Source organism: Eubalaena glacialis, chromosome 7, assembly GCF_028564815.1.
Source record: "Eubalaena glacialis isolate mEubGla1 chromosome 7, mEubGla1.1.hap2.+ XY, whole genome shotgun sequence".
In the NCBI taxonomy this organism is placed as follows: Eukaryota; Metazoa; Chordata; class Mammalia; order Artiodactyla; family Balaenidae; genus Eubalaena; species Eubalaena glacialis.
The window spans coordinates 21081682-21099132 of record NC_083722.1 but is presented as its reverse complement, the minus strand read 5'-3'; the positions used below and the strand labels follow the sequence as shown (position 1 = coordinate 21099132).

General features: G+C 40.9%; 4 protein-coding genes and 1 pseudogene across 4 annotated transcripts in view; 3 read left to right on the top strand and 2 right to left on the bottom strand.

Moving 5' to 3' along the window:
* LOC133095001 (uncharacterized) overlaps positions 1–17451 on the bottom strand; it is a 49386-nt gene that overhangs the window by 16598 nt on the left and 15337 nt on the right. Inside the window, exon 3 of the mRNA XM_061195802.1 lies at positions 14733–15091. Coding sequence (XP_061051785.1) covers positions 14733–15091 — 359 coding nt within the window. The remainder of the gene's footprint in view (positions 1–14732; positions 15092–17451) is intronic.
* Positions 1–17451, top strand: part of LOC133094981 (uncharacterized) — a 110129-nt gene that overhangs the window by 81367 nt on the left and 11311 nt on the right. The gene's annotated exons all lie outside the window — the stretch shown is intronic.
* Positions 8550–10320, top strand: LOC133094985 (histone H1.2). The gene has a single exon (XM_061195784.1). The coding sequence runs from the start codon at positions 8584–8586 to the stop codon at positions 9223–9225; it is 642 nt and encodes a 213-aa protein (XP_061051767.1). The 5' UTR covers positions 8550–8583; the 3' UTR covers positions 9226–10320.
* On the bottom strand, positions 16017–16415 carry LOC133094881 (histone H2A type 1-D-like; annotated as a pseudogene).
* LOC133094991 (histone H2B type 1-B-like) lies at positions 16700–17406 on the top strand. The gene is made up of 2 exons (XM_061195790.1): positions 16700–17118; positions 17249–17406. Exons 1-2 carry the CDS (start codon positions 16742–16744, stop codon positions 17268–17270), a joined length of 399 nt encoding a protein of 132 aa, XP_061051773.1. The 5' UTR covers positions 16700–16741; the 3' UTR covers positions 17271–17406.

Sequence of the window (17451 nt, the reverse complement as noted above, 5' to 3'; positions counted from 1 at the left end):
CCTCGATATTTAATATCTTCTAATGAAAACTGTCATATATATTTTTTTCATTACCGATGAGAAAAACAACAAAGTCTACTCTTGCTCACTTTAGTATAATCAGAGTTTTGGTAAACTACCCTATTGTATCTCATTTCTGATGAGAATATATGTGTGCCTTAAAGGCACATGAATTATAATCAATCTTCAAGGCAAAGTTACACTGCAAAGCCACTGAAACTCTCCGTCTCAACTTTCTCATTTGTAAAGAGGTGATAATAACAGCTACTTCATAAAATGATTTTTAGAATTAAGTGAAAAAGAATAAAAATTGATAAATGAAGCCCTCAACAAGTGCCTGGCAAATAAACAAGGCTAAACCATGTTTATTATTAGTACATATTCTAATATCATACTAATATTATCAATGACATTTTTTATCTGAGGATGCTGCTCCCTATCAGGTGATAGGTCAGTATCCTCTTACAGATTGCCTGTATTGTGGTTATCTCACTATCAAAATAATAATAATTTTAAAAGATAAAACATGCAGTCTCTTTAGGTCTTTGGGGTTCTTATGCCTAATTTGCTACTCACATTTAAGACACAGTTGAAGTGGTTTCTGCACAAGACTGTTTCTACCCCCATGATTTGGTAAAATTGGCCATATCCTCCTTTAGTCTGTACTCCACACTATACTGCCAGATGTAAAACATTTCTGTCCATTCTCTTTCCATGCCTTTTCCCCTTACTCTAAACTGTATGCACTTTGAGGGTAGTTATCTGTGCTTCTCCTCCTTATTAATTGCTTGAGGAGGTGAATGAATCAACCATGGGTTTCTTGTCCATTCGACAATTTATTTCTCTTTATAAAGATTATTGACTCCAAAGGTCCCAGTAGCCAGCTTGGTACTTGACTGCTCTGGGCCTTTACTCCAGTCTCACAGCTTCTCAATACTGTCACTGTCAACTATAGGTAATAATCATTTCTGTCCATCAAAAGACTATATATGAATGAGTTTTGAAATCTTCTGGGTAATATGTCAACCCAGAGTTAATGATTGATGACTTAGCCCGGCTATTAAGGAGCATCAGCTGTCCACCAAGGACAGTGTTAATTTGGAGCGCCATCTAGTGCCTATTGGTGCCAACGACATCCTACATTGTAAATGCCTTTGGGCAGGGAAGGGTTGAAGCCAAAACAAACCCATTTATTAAATTGTTAATTGGACTTTTACACAACCTACACTTCAGCGCAGTCTACTTCTTGGGGCTTTGTTTGGAGCGTGTGTGTTACAATGAAGGTTCTGGGTTGATCTTAGGCACGTTGCAAAGTCACAAACCCTTTAAATCTTTTTATCCTTATTAGCACATAGTGTGTAATAAATTTGCTATTACTATCACCATTTTCATAATTGATATACCTTAACCAAGATAGTACCAGTGTTGTTATCTTTGCACAATAGTGTTTTCTTCTGTCATCTTCCTCCTCACTGTGGTCATTTTTACTTTAAGAAAGGAAAGAAAAGTAATTTAGTATTTTTAAAGTTGCCTTTGTAAGACTATTGCTAACCTCCACGCCTGGGGAAAGTCGACTGTTTCCTCCTTTTCATGTCCACTCTGACCTTTTCCACAGCCATTATTCCATATCTTTTTCTAGGTCCCCATCCTTCAAATTCCACCATAAGGGTAGAGCCTGTCTTATTTACTTCTTTATTCCCTAAACCCAGATGGGATTATCAAAGGTGCGGATTAATTTTTAGTGGAATGAAATAATTATCCAGCATGATATTTCTGGACTACTTAGACAACTGTCAGTCCAAGCCACTTAATTTGTTCCTGCCTTGCCTTGCCTGGCTATAGACTTGCTGAAGTCTCAGGGCTTCACAGTGGTGTCAGGATCACCATCTGTCAAATGGGAATAAAAATTTCTGTTCACCAAAAGAGACAGAAAAGTGTTAAGTTATAACTAAAGGTTAAAAATTACATAAGGGCCTGGAGAAATTGTAACATGCCAGCCGCCAAAATGAGCTTTGGTTGGTTGGGATCGCCATCTATTGTCCATCAGAACAGACAGCAAGATGTGTTGTAAACACCTTTGATTCTGCCGGAAAGGTATGATATTCACGCAGAATTATTTGCAGGGGTGAAAACGCTTTCTGCCTACAACTCATTAAACAGACTAGTAAGTAATTAATAGTTATGGGAGTATTTTAATTTTATGCACTTTATAATAGAAAAACAAAGGTCTTTGACTTTAGTTCAGTTGATATTTGTGTGTCTCTCTCTGTGTGTGTGTGTGTGTGTGTGTGTGTGTGTGTGTGTGTGTGTGTGTTCAGGGTACATGAATTGTAATCAGTCTGCAGGGCTCTCCTAGGAGAAATCTGAATTCTCAATCTCCATTTCCTTATTGGTGAAGTGCTGATGCTTGTAATGGTAGTCATAGGATGGTGGTGAAGACAGAATGAAAATAGTGCATATAATGCCTGGTGCATAGAAAGTGTTCAGTTAACTGTTATCTTTATTAGTATTATTGACACTCTTAAACTAACAGTTACAGAATGGTGTTGTGTTTATAAGAATGTATGTATAACTTTTAAAATAATTTTTAAAATATGTATATAAAAATTTGTACTTACAACATGGCAGGTACTATTCTTAGAACTATATAAACATTAACTCATTAATTCTCATAGCAACCTATAAAACAAGTATTGCCACTTTATAGATGAGAAAACCAAGGCATAGAGAAGGTAATAAAATTATCTAATGGCAAAGTTGAGTTTGAACTCAGGCATTCCAGCTTCTGAGCCAGTCCTTTTGATAAATATACTATGCCACATCTGTATTTTTCCTGGACTATTTTATAAAATTAAGAGGAAAATATAAGTGCTACTATCATTAACCATGAAAAGTGTAAGAAATCTATGTATTAACTGAAGCATAGCTACAAATTCTTAGGTAAGCTAACATTGTAAGGATTTGGTCCCGGCCAGAAATTTTGTTTAACTTAAGAAGGTTTAGGTGAGTTCAGTAGTAAAAAATGCAGGGTGATGGGATACCTTGGTCCCTCTTCTGTATTGACAACACACGGTTCTCCCTGACAGCTATGCCTGTCTGCCGTTGGAAGTATGCACACACTTAGGATGCAGAATGCAGGGAGGAGGTGACTATGTGAATGTCATCATAATCTTTTCCTTTTGAGTTTTGGTCAAGGAGTGAGCTCCAAGAACAGCAATGCAGGGGGTAGATTCTGAGTGACAGTGTTGGTCCTTGATTATGTTCTCTCCTCTCACTCCCCAGTACACATACACACACACATCTCCCTTCTCTAATGGGCAAGCTTCTTCTCTTCTTATTAGAATCTCTTCTTGAGGTCTTCCTTGGGTTAGTTCCTAGGTCTGGTGACCTTTCAGAAGCTGCCAGGGGAAGCATACATAATTGGAAAGAGTGGACCAGCTTGTTGGGCTTGGTCTACTCTTACCCACTCCTCCAAATGAAGGAGAGTATCAACTATCTCAGGGTCACCCCAAGACAGGAGGCTCCCATGGTACAAGGATGTAGTGAAAATAAACCTCAAATAAGAGGCTACTGTGTGCTCCGTCCAATCCCAGGAACTGTACGCACATTATCTAATTCAATCTTCACTATATTCCTGGGGCGAGGGAGCAGTGGGGAGTGTTACAGAGGAGGAAATGAGTGTGCTGGCTCCAAAGCTGCTGTCTTGCCTTCCGCTCTTTTGCACTAACAACTCAGCTGTGTTCCCAACCTTCAGGCAGCCTTACAAGTCTCAGATTAGCCTGGGGCTGCCAGGATTTTGAATGGGCTGGGGAATGAGGAACTTTCCTGAGTTGACCTTCTATCATTTACATTTATAATACATAATATTATATATATAGTATTACATATTATAGATTTCCTATCCAAGTCTATATATAGCATATATAGTATATATAAAATATACATACTATGTAGAGATTTATATGTAATATATAGTAGTATGTATTTAATATTATATATTTATACTACTATATATTTTACATATAAATCTCTATGTAGTATATATAGTATTATGTGCTATACATTTTATGTACAAATCTATGGTATATAATGTAAATGAATATATTATATGCTGCTTGTTATATATAATTATGAATAGATATAATTAATTTTATAGGTAGTAAACATCATATACATGTGATTATTAAACTTAATACTCAGTTTTAATTTCTAAAGTAGTAAATATCTACATATATATGCAACTTACATTAACAAAACTTACCGGGGGGCTACTAATTTTTAGAAATGTGAAGAGGTCCTGAAATCTAAATTTTGAGAACCACTCTTCTAGCCTGTTCTCTGATGTCTTAATTTCCCAATTGGATTGGTAAGTACTTGAAGGCAAATGTTTAAGCAGCACATGAACATTTTTGGTTTTTATACTTTTGTTCTCTCAGTGGTTTGTGTCTTTCTTACCAGATTTATCACACTGTATGATAATTATACTTGTCTGTGTCAGTCTCAAAACATATAATTCCTTAAGAGGAGACACTTTGCTTGGCTTATCTTTGCTTTTGTTACCTCCTGGTGTCCTTTGCTTAACAAGTGCTCAGTAAGCATATGTGAAAAGCTTATGCATGGCATAGTGATGAGCTAGGAAATAAAAAGCAATAATATGTCCTAACAAATCTACCAAAATTTGTATGCCCCTGTTTCCTCCAAAATAGTCATCGTGTAAAGCCATATATTTATTCTGATTAAGGCTATTGCCTAATATATGTTTTCATCTTGTGCTTTATAATTGCCTTCATTAGCGGCCTAAACTGAGAAAGGGTAAAAATGTATATCTTCTTGCTATTGACAAATCCTTTTCTTTTGAGGGTAGGTTTCATTTTTGAAACCATTTAAAATCATTTGAAAACAAGCTTGAAAAATAAGGTGGCTATTAATGCCCTAGTTTCTTGTGTCATTTATGTGATTCTAATAGCAGTTCCAAATGTTTTGCAATGTATTGTTCCTTTTGTAATACTCTCTATGTATTAACTGAGCTCCCACTATGTGCTTTACTACTATATTCTGTGTTGGTTTCCGCAGTGTATTTGGAGAGTGTGTCAGGGAATAAGATACAGAAACTTTAGCCTCAACCGAAAGTTTCCTTGGCGAGTCAGGAAAAAACAGGTTTTAATAACTTCCAGTTGGGGCCTATAACGAACAGACAGAACACTCTTCCGGCATGGTAGAAGGAGGAAGTGAAAGAAAAATCAGTTGTCAGCCCCTGATCCATACACCTGTCCCAACAACTCCTCTCACTCTCCTTTGAGTGTGTCTTGTTGTTTGAGTCTCTCTCTCTCTCTCCAGCTCCATTTGGGCTTGACATTCTGCTCTGCATCTTTAACTTTGTCCACCAGCTTTCCCGACCCGAAGAACATGAAACAAAATTAGCCAACCCATAATATTTAAGATGTGTGTAAATACAAGAATACACAATTTATTGCATGGCAACATTTAGCTTTGTCCTCAGTTTATTGCTGGCTATCTTGAGACCATCAATTTTGAGTGGGCAGACCACACCCTTAATCTGAATTTTCCCTGGAGCTAATTTTAGTAGGTCTTTTGTTGCTCACAGGTTTGTTCAATCTTATTTCAAAGTCTGAGACTTCATGGGACATCTACAAGATCTAAGGTGGCTTTATAGCTTATGGTCAAAAAATCTTGTATCTTCCAATTTTTTAGAATGGTTTCTAAAGATTCTGATTCAGAGTTTGTAGGACAAACTGAATAACCAAGTGTCAAAGTATAATTTTCAAAACATGACTCTCATACAAGTACTGTGTATAGTGAGCTTGTGCATGGGTCAGAGAATGATTTCAGTATTAATGATGGAGCAAGCAGAATGACAAAGTTAGGTCAAAGCAGGATACAGGAGAATGAAATATGTATTCAGTCAGGGCAAGAAAGAATGCTGGAAGGCTGAAAAATCAGATACAAAATTGTTTAATGTCCTATTAGGCAATACAATCATAACTTTTAGGGTTATCTTTTCTACCAGAAAGAATTCATTTGCATCTCTACTGAACAAAACCTTTATTAATGTATCAATCTTCTACAAGTAAACGTATAATTTTGCGTACTCTGAGCCCAATCGAAAAGGAAATATTAAGTCATAGTGGACAGCGTGCTGTCCAGTATGACAGCTATTAGTCACATGTGGTCATTGAGCACTTGTAATGTGGCTAGTCTGAAATTTTACAAATGTAAAATACACACCAGACTTTGAAGACTTACCATATGAAAAAAAGAATAGAAACTGTCTTATTTTTTTAAATATCGATTACATGTTGAAGTGATAGTAGTTTGGATATACTGAGTTAAGTAAAATATATTATTAAAATTAGATTCACCTATTTCTTCTTATTTTTTCATTGTGACTACTAGAAAGCTTAAAATTACGTGTATGACTCACATTATATTTTACTGTATAGCATGGCCTTAGAGCATTAGATGAACCACAAGTGGACTTGTGGAGAATTCTCTACTACAGCTTGAAAAGACATGAAGAAATATCTTTGCTTTGTTTTTGACTTTTCTCAACACAAGTTACAGGGGTCTAGAGAAGGGCTACTTGTTTTTCTGCCTTCTGGCCTCTACTATGTAGCCAGGAGGTTGAGAACAAGAATTTGAGTGGCTGGTGTCTGGTTCTGGACTTCAGATTTGCATATAGAGAGATGTGATTTGATTGATTTAAACTGAGTGGTCATATCAGAAAACTGAATTACAGTAATCAAATTTACATGCTGCTGATTTGCAAAAGGGACACCAATTTATAGTGAAGGGAGGTTCAGTGACCCGGTAATCAAGACTCCACACAGCTCTTTTCCTGGTGGTTATGCATACTTAGCTGAGTTTCAGATGAAGAGGGGGCTCATTGCACATAGAATCAGAACAAAATGGCATGTTCTTATTTTATTTTTTTACCAAAACATATTAGTATGATGAAGGTGCTTTAGTTGTTCATACACTTTCAATGATTTCTTACAATTCCTATGCCCAAAGTCACACTGATGGATGGCAGGTCTAAAGCGATTTTCTGTGGTTGCTAATTCATCCATCACTAATCTTATTAGGCTGTTAATTCCCAGAGGACATGACCAGTAGTAGACATAGTGTCCAAATGTTGAATGAATGTTATTCAGTGAAACCATGGGGTTATCCTTAGTCTAAAAGAAGATACTTCATTTTTCATTCATCACTGAACTTAATTTGTATAACCCCTTTTGACTATCACATCTAAGACTGACATCTTTAGTACATATTTTCATCTAGATGTAGTAGTAGTAAAGGGAGCTTTAGAATAGAATACATATGGCCGGCTTTAGAGGGGATAAGAGGTGAGCTTATCAGCAAAAAGTGGCATAATAATTTATTTGTTCTAGTACTTTTCCTCTATTTCTGTTAAAATTTTGCCATTTCATGATTTCTGTTTCAAATCTATAGTTCATCTTAAAAGTCAAAAGTGTATCTTGTTGAAGTCACTTGCTTTATTTCCATCTGTATCTTTGGGTTCCCAGTTAGAGAGTGTCCTGTACCACGACATGTGTTAGATATTGTTACTGGAAGTAACCTAGAATTTTCATGTGCTGAAATTCATCTTTATTGCAGCATGCAAAAATAAATAAATAAATGCTTGTTTTCTCTGAAAACAGATCATCTACACGTTCCTAGCTGCCAAGTCTATTTGGGGGTTATTTGCAGGCTTAGGGGGTCTCCTTTCTTCCCTCATTATCCCTATTCTTGAGGGCCAGACCCCCTGTCTTGCACAACCCAGAGGGAAACCTGAGAGCTTTTAAAAAACAGCCCAATTTCTCGCCTTTGGAGAAGTGAGAAGAGTGCCCCGCCCCCATCTATGAAAAGAGGGATTTGATAGAGTTTCAATGTCTTCAAATCAAAGATTTAAGTCTCTAACCCCCCATCATCCAGGACCCCCCCAAGGCTTACGAACCCCCTCCCATCCCGCCCTAACTGCTTTGGACTGGTCCCAGTCCACAGTTCCTGTGGGTCTGTACGCAGAATTCACAGAGGACCTGTGTTACTTCCCTTGCGAAGAAACAGAATTATGGTGAAAATTTAGGTGGAAACCATTTCGTTTTTGGCTCCAAAAGAAGGGAAGCATGTGCCCAACCACCCCTGAGAAAAAGAACTTTCAGGGGCAAAGGAGCGAACAGGTAATTTAGAAGAAAAACAGAAAGTGGTCTCCGACTGCCCAGGACTTCCCTAGGAGTTGGGGGAGTTGGGGACGACTGGACGAGTAGTCTTTGTGATTGCGGAAAAAATAAATGGAGAGCACGAAGCCTGAGGCTTCTCGGATCCTTTCCCGACCAAACTCGGGTGATTTGGTGCTGGGTATTTTAATATTTTCCCCCTTTTGTGAAGTGGAACAAACACAACTTGGGCGCACCGCTGCGGCTCAGAGCCTGCCAGCCAGGCGGGCGACCGGAGCACCAATCAGCGCGCGCCTGCGCTCTATATATACGGCGGCCTGGGTCGAGCGTAGTTCCATCGGCGTTTTGCCACTTGTACCCGAATCCTAGATCTTCACCCTTCAGCATGTCGGAGACCGCTCCTGCCGTTCCCGCTGCTGCGCCTCCCGCGGAGAAGACCCCGGTTAAGAAAAAGGCGTCCAAGAAGCCGGCCGGGGCGCGCCGGAAGGCGTCTGGGCCCTCGGTGTCCGAGCTCATCACGAAGGCTGTCGCCGCTTCCAAAGAGCGGAGCGGTGTGTCTCTGGCTGCACTCAAAAAGGCGCTGGCGGCCGCGGGCTACGATGTGGAGAAAAATAACAGCCGCATCAAGCTGGGTCTTAGGAGCCTGGTGAGTAAGGGCACTCTGGTGCAGACCAAGGGCACCGGTGCTTCCGGCTCCTTTAAGCTCAACAGGAAGGTGGCCACTGGGGAAGCCAAGCCCAAGGCTAAGAAGGCGGGTGCGACCAAGCCCAAGAAGGCTGCTGGGGCAGCTAAGAAGCCCAAGAAAGCCACGGGTGCGGCCACCCCGAAAAAAACCGCCAAGAAGACCCCGAAGAAAGCGAAGAAGCCAGCTGCAGCTACTGTGACCAAGAAAGTTGCCAAGAGTCCAAGGAAAGCTAAAGCTGCTAAACCCAAGAAGGTCGCCAAGAGCTCAGCTAAGGCAGTGAAGCCCAAGGCCACCAAGCCTAAAGCTGCCAAGCCCAAGAAGACTGCACCCAAAAAGAAGTAGGTTGTTAATCGTCTGCTTCTAAAACCCAAAAAGGCTCTTTTCAGAGCCACCACTGATCTCAAAAAAAAAAGACCTGTATACTGCTTCCGTACTTGGCTGTTTCTGTATACCTATCACCTTTAGTCTTCTAATCTAGATCAAGGTTGCGCAGAAGTCGTTGCAGAAGGCTGCTCACACTACACTAAGATGGGCAGCGAGGGCTTGGGAGGGTGACTGCGGTGAGGTTGCAAGGCGTAGACCCATCCCTGTGGGTTGTTCCTTGCTCTGCGGTGCTTTTGGTTAGTCTCCTGGTCAGCAATTACAAGCGCTGTCCGGAGGCTTGCGTACTTCGGCTATCCGCCTGCCCCACTCCACTCCTGTGAACAGCAAATACAACCACAGAGAAATCCAGCCAGTTTCTTAGTCTTAACGGGATATTCCGATTGGGCTAAGAACTCATTCAAAAGTCCCGCCCTGCTCGTGGGTTGGCTCACTTCTCCAGCCCGTGATTTTCACCCTGTATTTAATTGGATGGTGGCCGGCCTCCATCCTTAGTCTCCAATGTTTGTTTTCCTTTCGTTGGGTTAGCACTATTCGCTTGATACAGAAATGTATCTGGTATTTCGGACATTTTCCATGTTTCGAAAGTCAATTTGCTGGCTCTCGGGGGCGTTGGTATCATCCGATCCGGGGAGGAGGGTGGGTGCAGGCGCTCTTGCCTCGCATTCTTTTGTTAATTCCTGTGGGCTGTGGCAGCAAAGGAACATTTGAAAAACTGCTACAGCGGTGGCAATGACTCTTCCACCCAGGGCAAGGCTGGACCAGGGATCTTTCTGTTCCTTGCATCGTGTAACTTAAAACAAATGTGTGATGGATTTGAGCGCATGAAAAACAACTTTTAGTCGGCCATTTTGTCCTGGCCGGCCAGTCAAGGATCCTCATTTTAGGTGGACTTTAACATCTAAAAATCGAAGATGCTTTAAACGCATTTTTGTGCAATCCAAAATTTTCTACGCGAAGGAGAAAAAATATATTGGTAAAGTTTTGGAAATAGTGTGTGTATTGGGGGGGGGAGGTGATGTCTCTAATAAAGGGCTTTAGTTTTCATTAACAGTATTATATGTGGATTCTTTCATATTCATGGCGTTTCTCCTGGATAGAGAAAGTCCAGCGTCCTATTTCTATTCTGGTGGGCAGAGAATTTCTCAAGACAATTTCCCGGGCCAGGGGCTTCTGCAGACCTGCAGCTCAGTTCTTCAACCATTGCCACAAGGACGAATCTGTGAATTGAGTTATTTCCTGCATTAGTGGTAGTGGCAATGGAGTTCATTCCTCGTCTTAGTCACTGTGTAGGAGAAAACCAAGAGATCTACTGGATAAAAAGAGTAGAATGGAGCCAAAGTGCGTAGAAAAGCAGAGATGAGAGATGTACAGAGAGTGCTGCAAGATCTGGGTTCCTGACACCTCCTGAGTTCCTGGTTCTTTGAGCCACCTGAACTCCTACCACCGGGGCCTCTCCACTTAGCTCAGGTTGGGTCAAGTTGCAACAACCAGGAGACCTAATAAAGACACTCCAAATATAATCACAGATAGGGCTTATAGTAATAGCACCATGTATTTCTATTTTCCCTTTCTCCTTCAAATAATTTCAAGTCCACCCATTTGCTTGATTTTCACATCAGCTCTAAGAGGCAGGGAAGGAATCAACCTAAGCAAAGAGAGTTGATTCTCTAATTTTTCTTCAAACCTCTTGTGAATGCCCTTTGAGGTGTAAATTTATTGGGTTTATATACAGTTGATCCTGTCATTGAATGTTTCCTGCAAACGTATTTGCATAGTTGAAACATGTCCTTTACTTTCAAGTAAAACATACTCCTCAAAAACAAATATAACCATTCTTTAGTAAGGCTGCAGGAAGAGTTCATTCACAGAGAGCTAAGTTATTGTTAAAAATCTCTAATTTTACCTAGTCTTTAGATAGTCTTCAACAATGTTTCCTCAATTTTGTCCGTGTTATTTTTGTTCCATTCCCTCACAACTGTTCACATAGTTTACTGGCTTGGGTCTAATAAGACATTCATTCAATTCTAAAAATTGGCTAGTTTAACGAAAAGGTCTTTGTCACGATTTTGTTTAGTTTATAAAACCTATATTTTATTTTGACATTATTAATATTATTTTCAGTATTCACTTATTATTATAAAATAATATTGACAACAGCAATAATATACTCAAATAATTGGCCAAACATGGCTGATTAGCCAAAAATGGCAATGAATACTGCATAAACTAAACTGCTGACTGATAATGATGAAAATTTATGAAATGTTCTTGTACTTTGGAAGTGTACACAGAAATTAAAGGCTCCTTGTAATGCATTATTGTAAAAAAATTTTTTTCTGTACATACACAGTGCTCTCATGGCTGAAAAATTAAATATCCCATTACTTCCCCTAGGCAGTGCTCTAGATATCATTTCTTCTAAGCCTGAGGGAGATGTAAAAGGTAACTTTGTGGTTGAAATCCATGCCAGAGAGCAACAGGTCCAGTACAAGATGTGATTACATCATTAGAGAATTTCAGAAGGGAACAGGGATATAAGGCACAGTGGTAACAGCAATACTGTTGACAGCTAGCATTTCTTGAGCACTAATTTACAAGGGTGCCAAGCACTATTGCTGAACACTCTTCATTTATTTTCAAACACATTCTTGTCACAGCACCTTGAGGTAGGTGCCATTATTACTGAGGCTTGGTCACATTAAGGACATAATGAGTTAATATCTGATCAGTGAGCCAGTATAATTATCCTCCATGTATGAGTGCTGTTCCTCACAAATATAATGAGCCACATAAGTAATCAAAAATTTTCTAGGGCTTCCCTGGTGGCGCAGTAGTTGAGAATCTGCCTGCTAATGCAGGGGACACGGGTTCGAGCACTGGTCTGGGAAGATCTCACATGCCGTGGAGCAACTAGGCCCGTGAGCCGCAACTAATGAGCCTGCGCGTCTGGAGCCTGTGCTCTGCAACAAGAGAGGCCGCGATAGTGAAGAGGCCCGCGCACCGCAATGAAGAGTGGCCCCCGGTTGCCGCAACTAGAGATAGCCCTCGCACAGAAACGAAGACCCAACACAGCCAAAAATAAATAAATAAATAAAAGATTACTATTGGGGCTTCCCTGGTGGTGCAGTGGTTGAGAATCTGCCTGCCAATGTAGGGGACACGGGTTTGAGCCCTGGTCTGGGAGGATCCCACATGCCGCGGAGCAACTGGGCCCGTGAGCCACAATTGCTGAGCCTGCGTGTCTGGAGCCTGTGCTCCGCAACAAGAGAGGCCACCATAGTAAGAGGCCCGCGCACTGCGATGAAGAGTGGCCCCTGCTTGCCGCAACTAGAGAAAGCCCTCGCACAGAAACGAAGACCCAACACAGCCATAAATAAATAAATAAATAAAATTTAAAAAAATTTTTCTAGTAGCCACATTTTAGAAAAGTAAAACAAGTAAAATCTATTTTAATAATATTTTAACCCACTAAAATAAAAATATTTCAACAAGTCATCTAAGGTAAATATATTAAGGAGATTTAAAATTCTATTTTTCATACTAACTCTTTGAAATTTGGTATGTATTTTTACACTTAAGCTCATCTCAATTTGGACTAGCCATGTTTCAAGTGCTCAGTAGCCGCATATGGCTAGTGGCTACCGTCTTGAACAATATAGATCTATAGTAAATGCTGAAAGGAACACACAAGAGAATACTTGCTCTGGAGTAGAATCTAGATGTTTCCAAGGAAATAATTATGCTGACCTGATCCTATAATTATGCTGACTCTATCTCAGAGTCCTGAGTCATCTGAGACTAGTGTTTCTCAACAGGGCACTCTGCTGAGGTGTGGTATAACAGAGTGGTAGGAGGGCAAGGAAGGCCATGTGTAATTTGGAAAAGCATAGCAAGTGCTGAGAAGCAGATTTATCCTGAAGTTAATGAACTCAAGTGTCAGACCCTGTACTTCCAAGGTCCTGGGAGGGGCCCCTGGGAGTATAGTATGTTCACTTGCCCTCATTTAAAAAATACTTTTTTTTAAATTGCAGTGTTGACAGATTTTAATCACAGCTGGTAAAAACCATTTATTTCCATTCAATCTTCTCTTCTGTTACAATTCACCTTTTGTCTGATTATGTTGGGATGTTGATGAGAATATTTGGGACTTGAGAAAATTTACTTGCATCTATATTGTTTGGGGTTAATGACATATATAAAGTGATGTGCAGATGTGCTCATATATATTGATAGTTCTGTTGTTGCTAGCCAGTCTGATCTAAGAATGGCTTCAAGGAATACTCCTACTGCCCACTGATAAACTCACCTGGATTAATGGCAAGGAAATATGGGACTAGATGTCATATATCCATGTACCTAGCACTGGGAGTGAGTGCATAGGGGAGAATTGAGATTTGAAATGTATAGAGCCAGAAGCTAGTCTGTGAAGAATTCTTCCAAATTTTACAATTCACATATGAAAGAAGCTTGACAGAGGATTTTCCAAATTTGAAAACAATCCTAAAAACTTGACACCACCTACAGTGCTTTGAAGCTGAAATTCTTCTAAGTTATCAAGGGAATAAAACAAATTGTGATCAACCACCGTAGAGGGAATACTGAATTCTCTTCCCACTGTCTACACTCTATAGAAAATATTACTAAACAATTTTCCTTTAAAGAGGGAATCAGAGTATGCTGTCAAAAATATAGGAAAATAAAGCATTACAGTGTGTATTCAACTTAATAAAATGTGCTATTTTTCTGAATCTTGTGATAGCTATGGTTTTGTCTTTTTGTAAAATTGTAATTTGTTAATTTACTTTCTCATTATAAATATTCAGTATCTACTTTGTAATTTTGTTTGTAGTTTTAAGTCACCGCGTTGTGTAAGCCTTAAGCCTCAGAAAACCATCTGCTCCATCAGTTACATTGTACATCAATACGTGGAAATTTTTTTTAAAAATTAACATTTAAATAAATGTTCTTTGTATTAAAAGGGGGTAACGGGTAAAAAAAGCTCTACAGTTGGTACCCTTCAATATCTCAAACCCCCTTGATTTTAAGATGCATAGGCAAATCTTAAGGTTACATAAATTTAGTGGATCTATGCTGGTGAGTACTGAGGTCAGTTCCTATTGCCTGAGCTACAATTCCATTTTAGGTAGACCAACTGACCTGAAGACAGTATTTTAATTATCAGAGATAATTCCCTGAATAACTCTAACCCGAATAAAGGCTTACTTTGGTTTTTACGAATACTAAATTCCCTTACTTGAATTTTTACTATACGCTTTCCACCATTAGTGATTTCTAACGCCTCAGCAATCATGTCACAACCGCCTTTAAGTAAAATTGTGGGTGGCTCTTAAAAGAGCCTTTTTTCAATTAGGAAGATAACTTTCTTTATGCTCTCTCCCCGCGGATGCGGCGAGCAAGCTGGATGTCCTTAGGCATGATGGTGACGCGCTTGGCGTGGATGGCACACAGGTTGGTGTCCTCGAAGAGCCCCACCAGGTAGGCCTCGCACGCCTCCTGCAGCGCCATGACGGCCGAGCTCTGGAAGCGCAGGTCGGTCTTGAAGTCCTGCGCGATCTCGCGCACCAGGCGCTGGAACGGCAGCTTGCGGATCAGCAGCTCCGTGGACTTCTGGTAGCGGCGGATCTCGCGCAGGGCCACCGTGCCGGGCCGGTAGCGGTGCGGCTTCTTCACGCCGCCCGTGGCCGGTGCGCTCTTGCGGGCCGCCTTGGTGGCCAGCTGTTTGCGCGGGGCCTTGCCGCCGGTGGACTTCCGAGCGGTCTGCTTAGTACGAGCCATGACGAATGATTGACCACACACCCACAGTCTGTTGCAGGCTTAGGCAGTTGTCTTTAAATATAGTTAGAAGCATTCTGATTGGTCTTGTAGTTTTTCAAAAGTACCGCGCGATAAAACCATTGGCTGAAAGGTGACCGGGAAGGAGAATTAATTACTAGAGAATCTGATTGGATGAATTACTTTACCACCCATTCCCGGTGCCTTTTTTTGCCTCTGGGATCTGAGGGAATTTTCATACGTTCTATTTCATCCTGCCGCCAACTACAGCGTGCATAACGAGACATTTAAGGACCATGTTAACTTCCGATTCAGTTGATGAGTTCCCCTGATACTCTCAATTCTTGACACGCTCGCGGGTTGTCAATACTTCTGGTCCACACACTAAACTGAGTACAATTGTTTTTTCTCCCCCAGACAGCTGGGTTAGGTTTAAATAAATCTCGAACCGCCAGGATTGCCACTTTCTCTGGTCATCACAGCTCCCCTAACCCCGAGTTTTTCTTTTGTGAAACTACATGGCAGTGTCACTGGGTGGAGGATTCAAAAAATCACATGTAAAGACCGATTTGATGACAGATACACACTGGACCGCAACCAAACTTTCGTAATAAAAAAATAGATTTTGCTTAAATTTACAACCTTGAAAGCCCGAACAGGGTTATTACCGGCAAAAGGAAATTTTCTTTGCTTTTTGTTATTCTCAAGCCCGAGCGATGCTCCGCCTCCTCTTTAGAAACGTTTTTGTTGACTACAGAAGTTTCACCCGGTATGCACTAAAATAATGCTTGTGGGAAGTCCAATTTCCCTGGAAGTCAGTGTTTTGACGTCACTTTGTCTTTTACAAAACAGAGATAGATAACCTGGCTACCAGCTTTTTTTAATGAAAACGTAGATGGCTCTGAAAAGAACCTCTAGACAGTTTATAAAAAAGAATTTCGTATTTTGTCTAGGCTTTACTTGCCCTTGGTCTTGCGGTGGCTCTCAGTCTTCTTGGGCAGCAGCACAGCCTGGATGTTGGGCAGAACGCCGCCCTGAGCGATGGTGACTTTACCGAGCAGCTTGTTGAACTCCTCCTCATTATAGATGGCCAGCTGCAGGTGGGGCGGAACGACCCGCGTCTTGTTGTCGCGTTTCGGGCTGCCCGCCAGCTCCAAAATCTCGGCCGTCAGGTACACGGGGGCCCCGACACTGACCCGTTTGGAGTAGTTGCCCTTACGGAGCAACCAGTGTACGCGGCCTACTGGGCACTGCAAACCAGCTGGGGAAGATCGAGTTTTAGCTTTAGCTCTAATCTTGCCTACTTATTCACCATGTCCAAACGTAATTACCTTATACAATTTAACAACAAACATTGTGAGCAAAAGGAGAAAACGCTGGATGACATATGAACAAATCATTTTACGGACAGTACAGGGATGCCCCAGTAAGCTATCCGATTGGTCAAAAGTATGCTGATTTTCTATCCAATAGAAAAACAAATAGTGTATCCTTTATTTGCATAAACTACCCCTCCCGCCCTTAGTGCACCAGTACTACTCTTATCCAATCAAAAGTGATAACTCTTGATTGCTCATTTGCATTGAACAACTATAAATAAATGGGTTCTGAACTCTTCACACTACTAGTTTTAGTTGTGGAGAAGGCGGTTTAACGTTTACTGCAGCTCTTCGGAAGAACTATGCCAGAGCCATCGAAATCTGCTCCGGCCCCTAAAAAGGGTTCTAAGAAGACCATCACTAAGGCGCAGAAGAAAGACGGAAAGAAACGCAAGCGTAGTCGTAAAGAGAGCTATTCCATTTACGTATACAAAGTTTTGAAGCAGGTCCACCCAGACACCGGCATCTCATCAAAAGCCATGGGTATCATGAACTCGTTCGTCAACGACATCTTCGAGCGCATCGCGGGTGAGGCGTCGCGCTTGGCGCATTACAACAAGCGCTCCACGATCACATCTAGGGAGATCCAGACGGCTGTGCGCCTACTGCTCCCTGGGGAGTTGGCCAAGCATGCTGTTTCGGAGGGCACCAAGGCCGTTACCAAGTACACCAGCTCCAAGTAAGTGCTCGTATAGGCACTTCTTAATCCAAAGGCTCTTTTCAGAGCCACCCACTTTTTCGAAGAAGAGCTGAAACTTCCGTTTTTTTGATGATGAATGCAGTTTTCCACTGGTTATATTTACTTTCAGGTGTTTTTTCCGGTGGTGTTGATAGTTGAAGCAATTTTGGAGCCAGAGCCCCAAGCGACTTGGAAGGTTTATCGGCTTTAAAAGACATGAATTACTGTGTCGCATTACTCAAAAAACTCACCTTTTCCCCAGGGATTAAATTTCCAGATGCTTATTAAGCTGTTGGAATTGTTCACTCCTTTCTACAAAGCCTCCTGAAATTT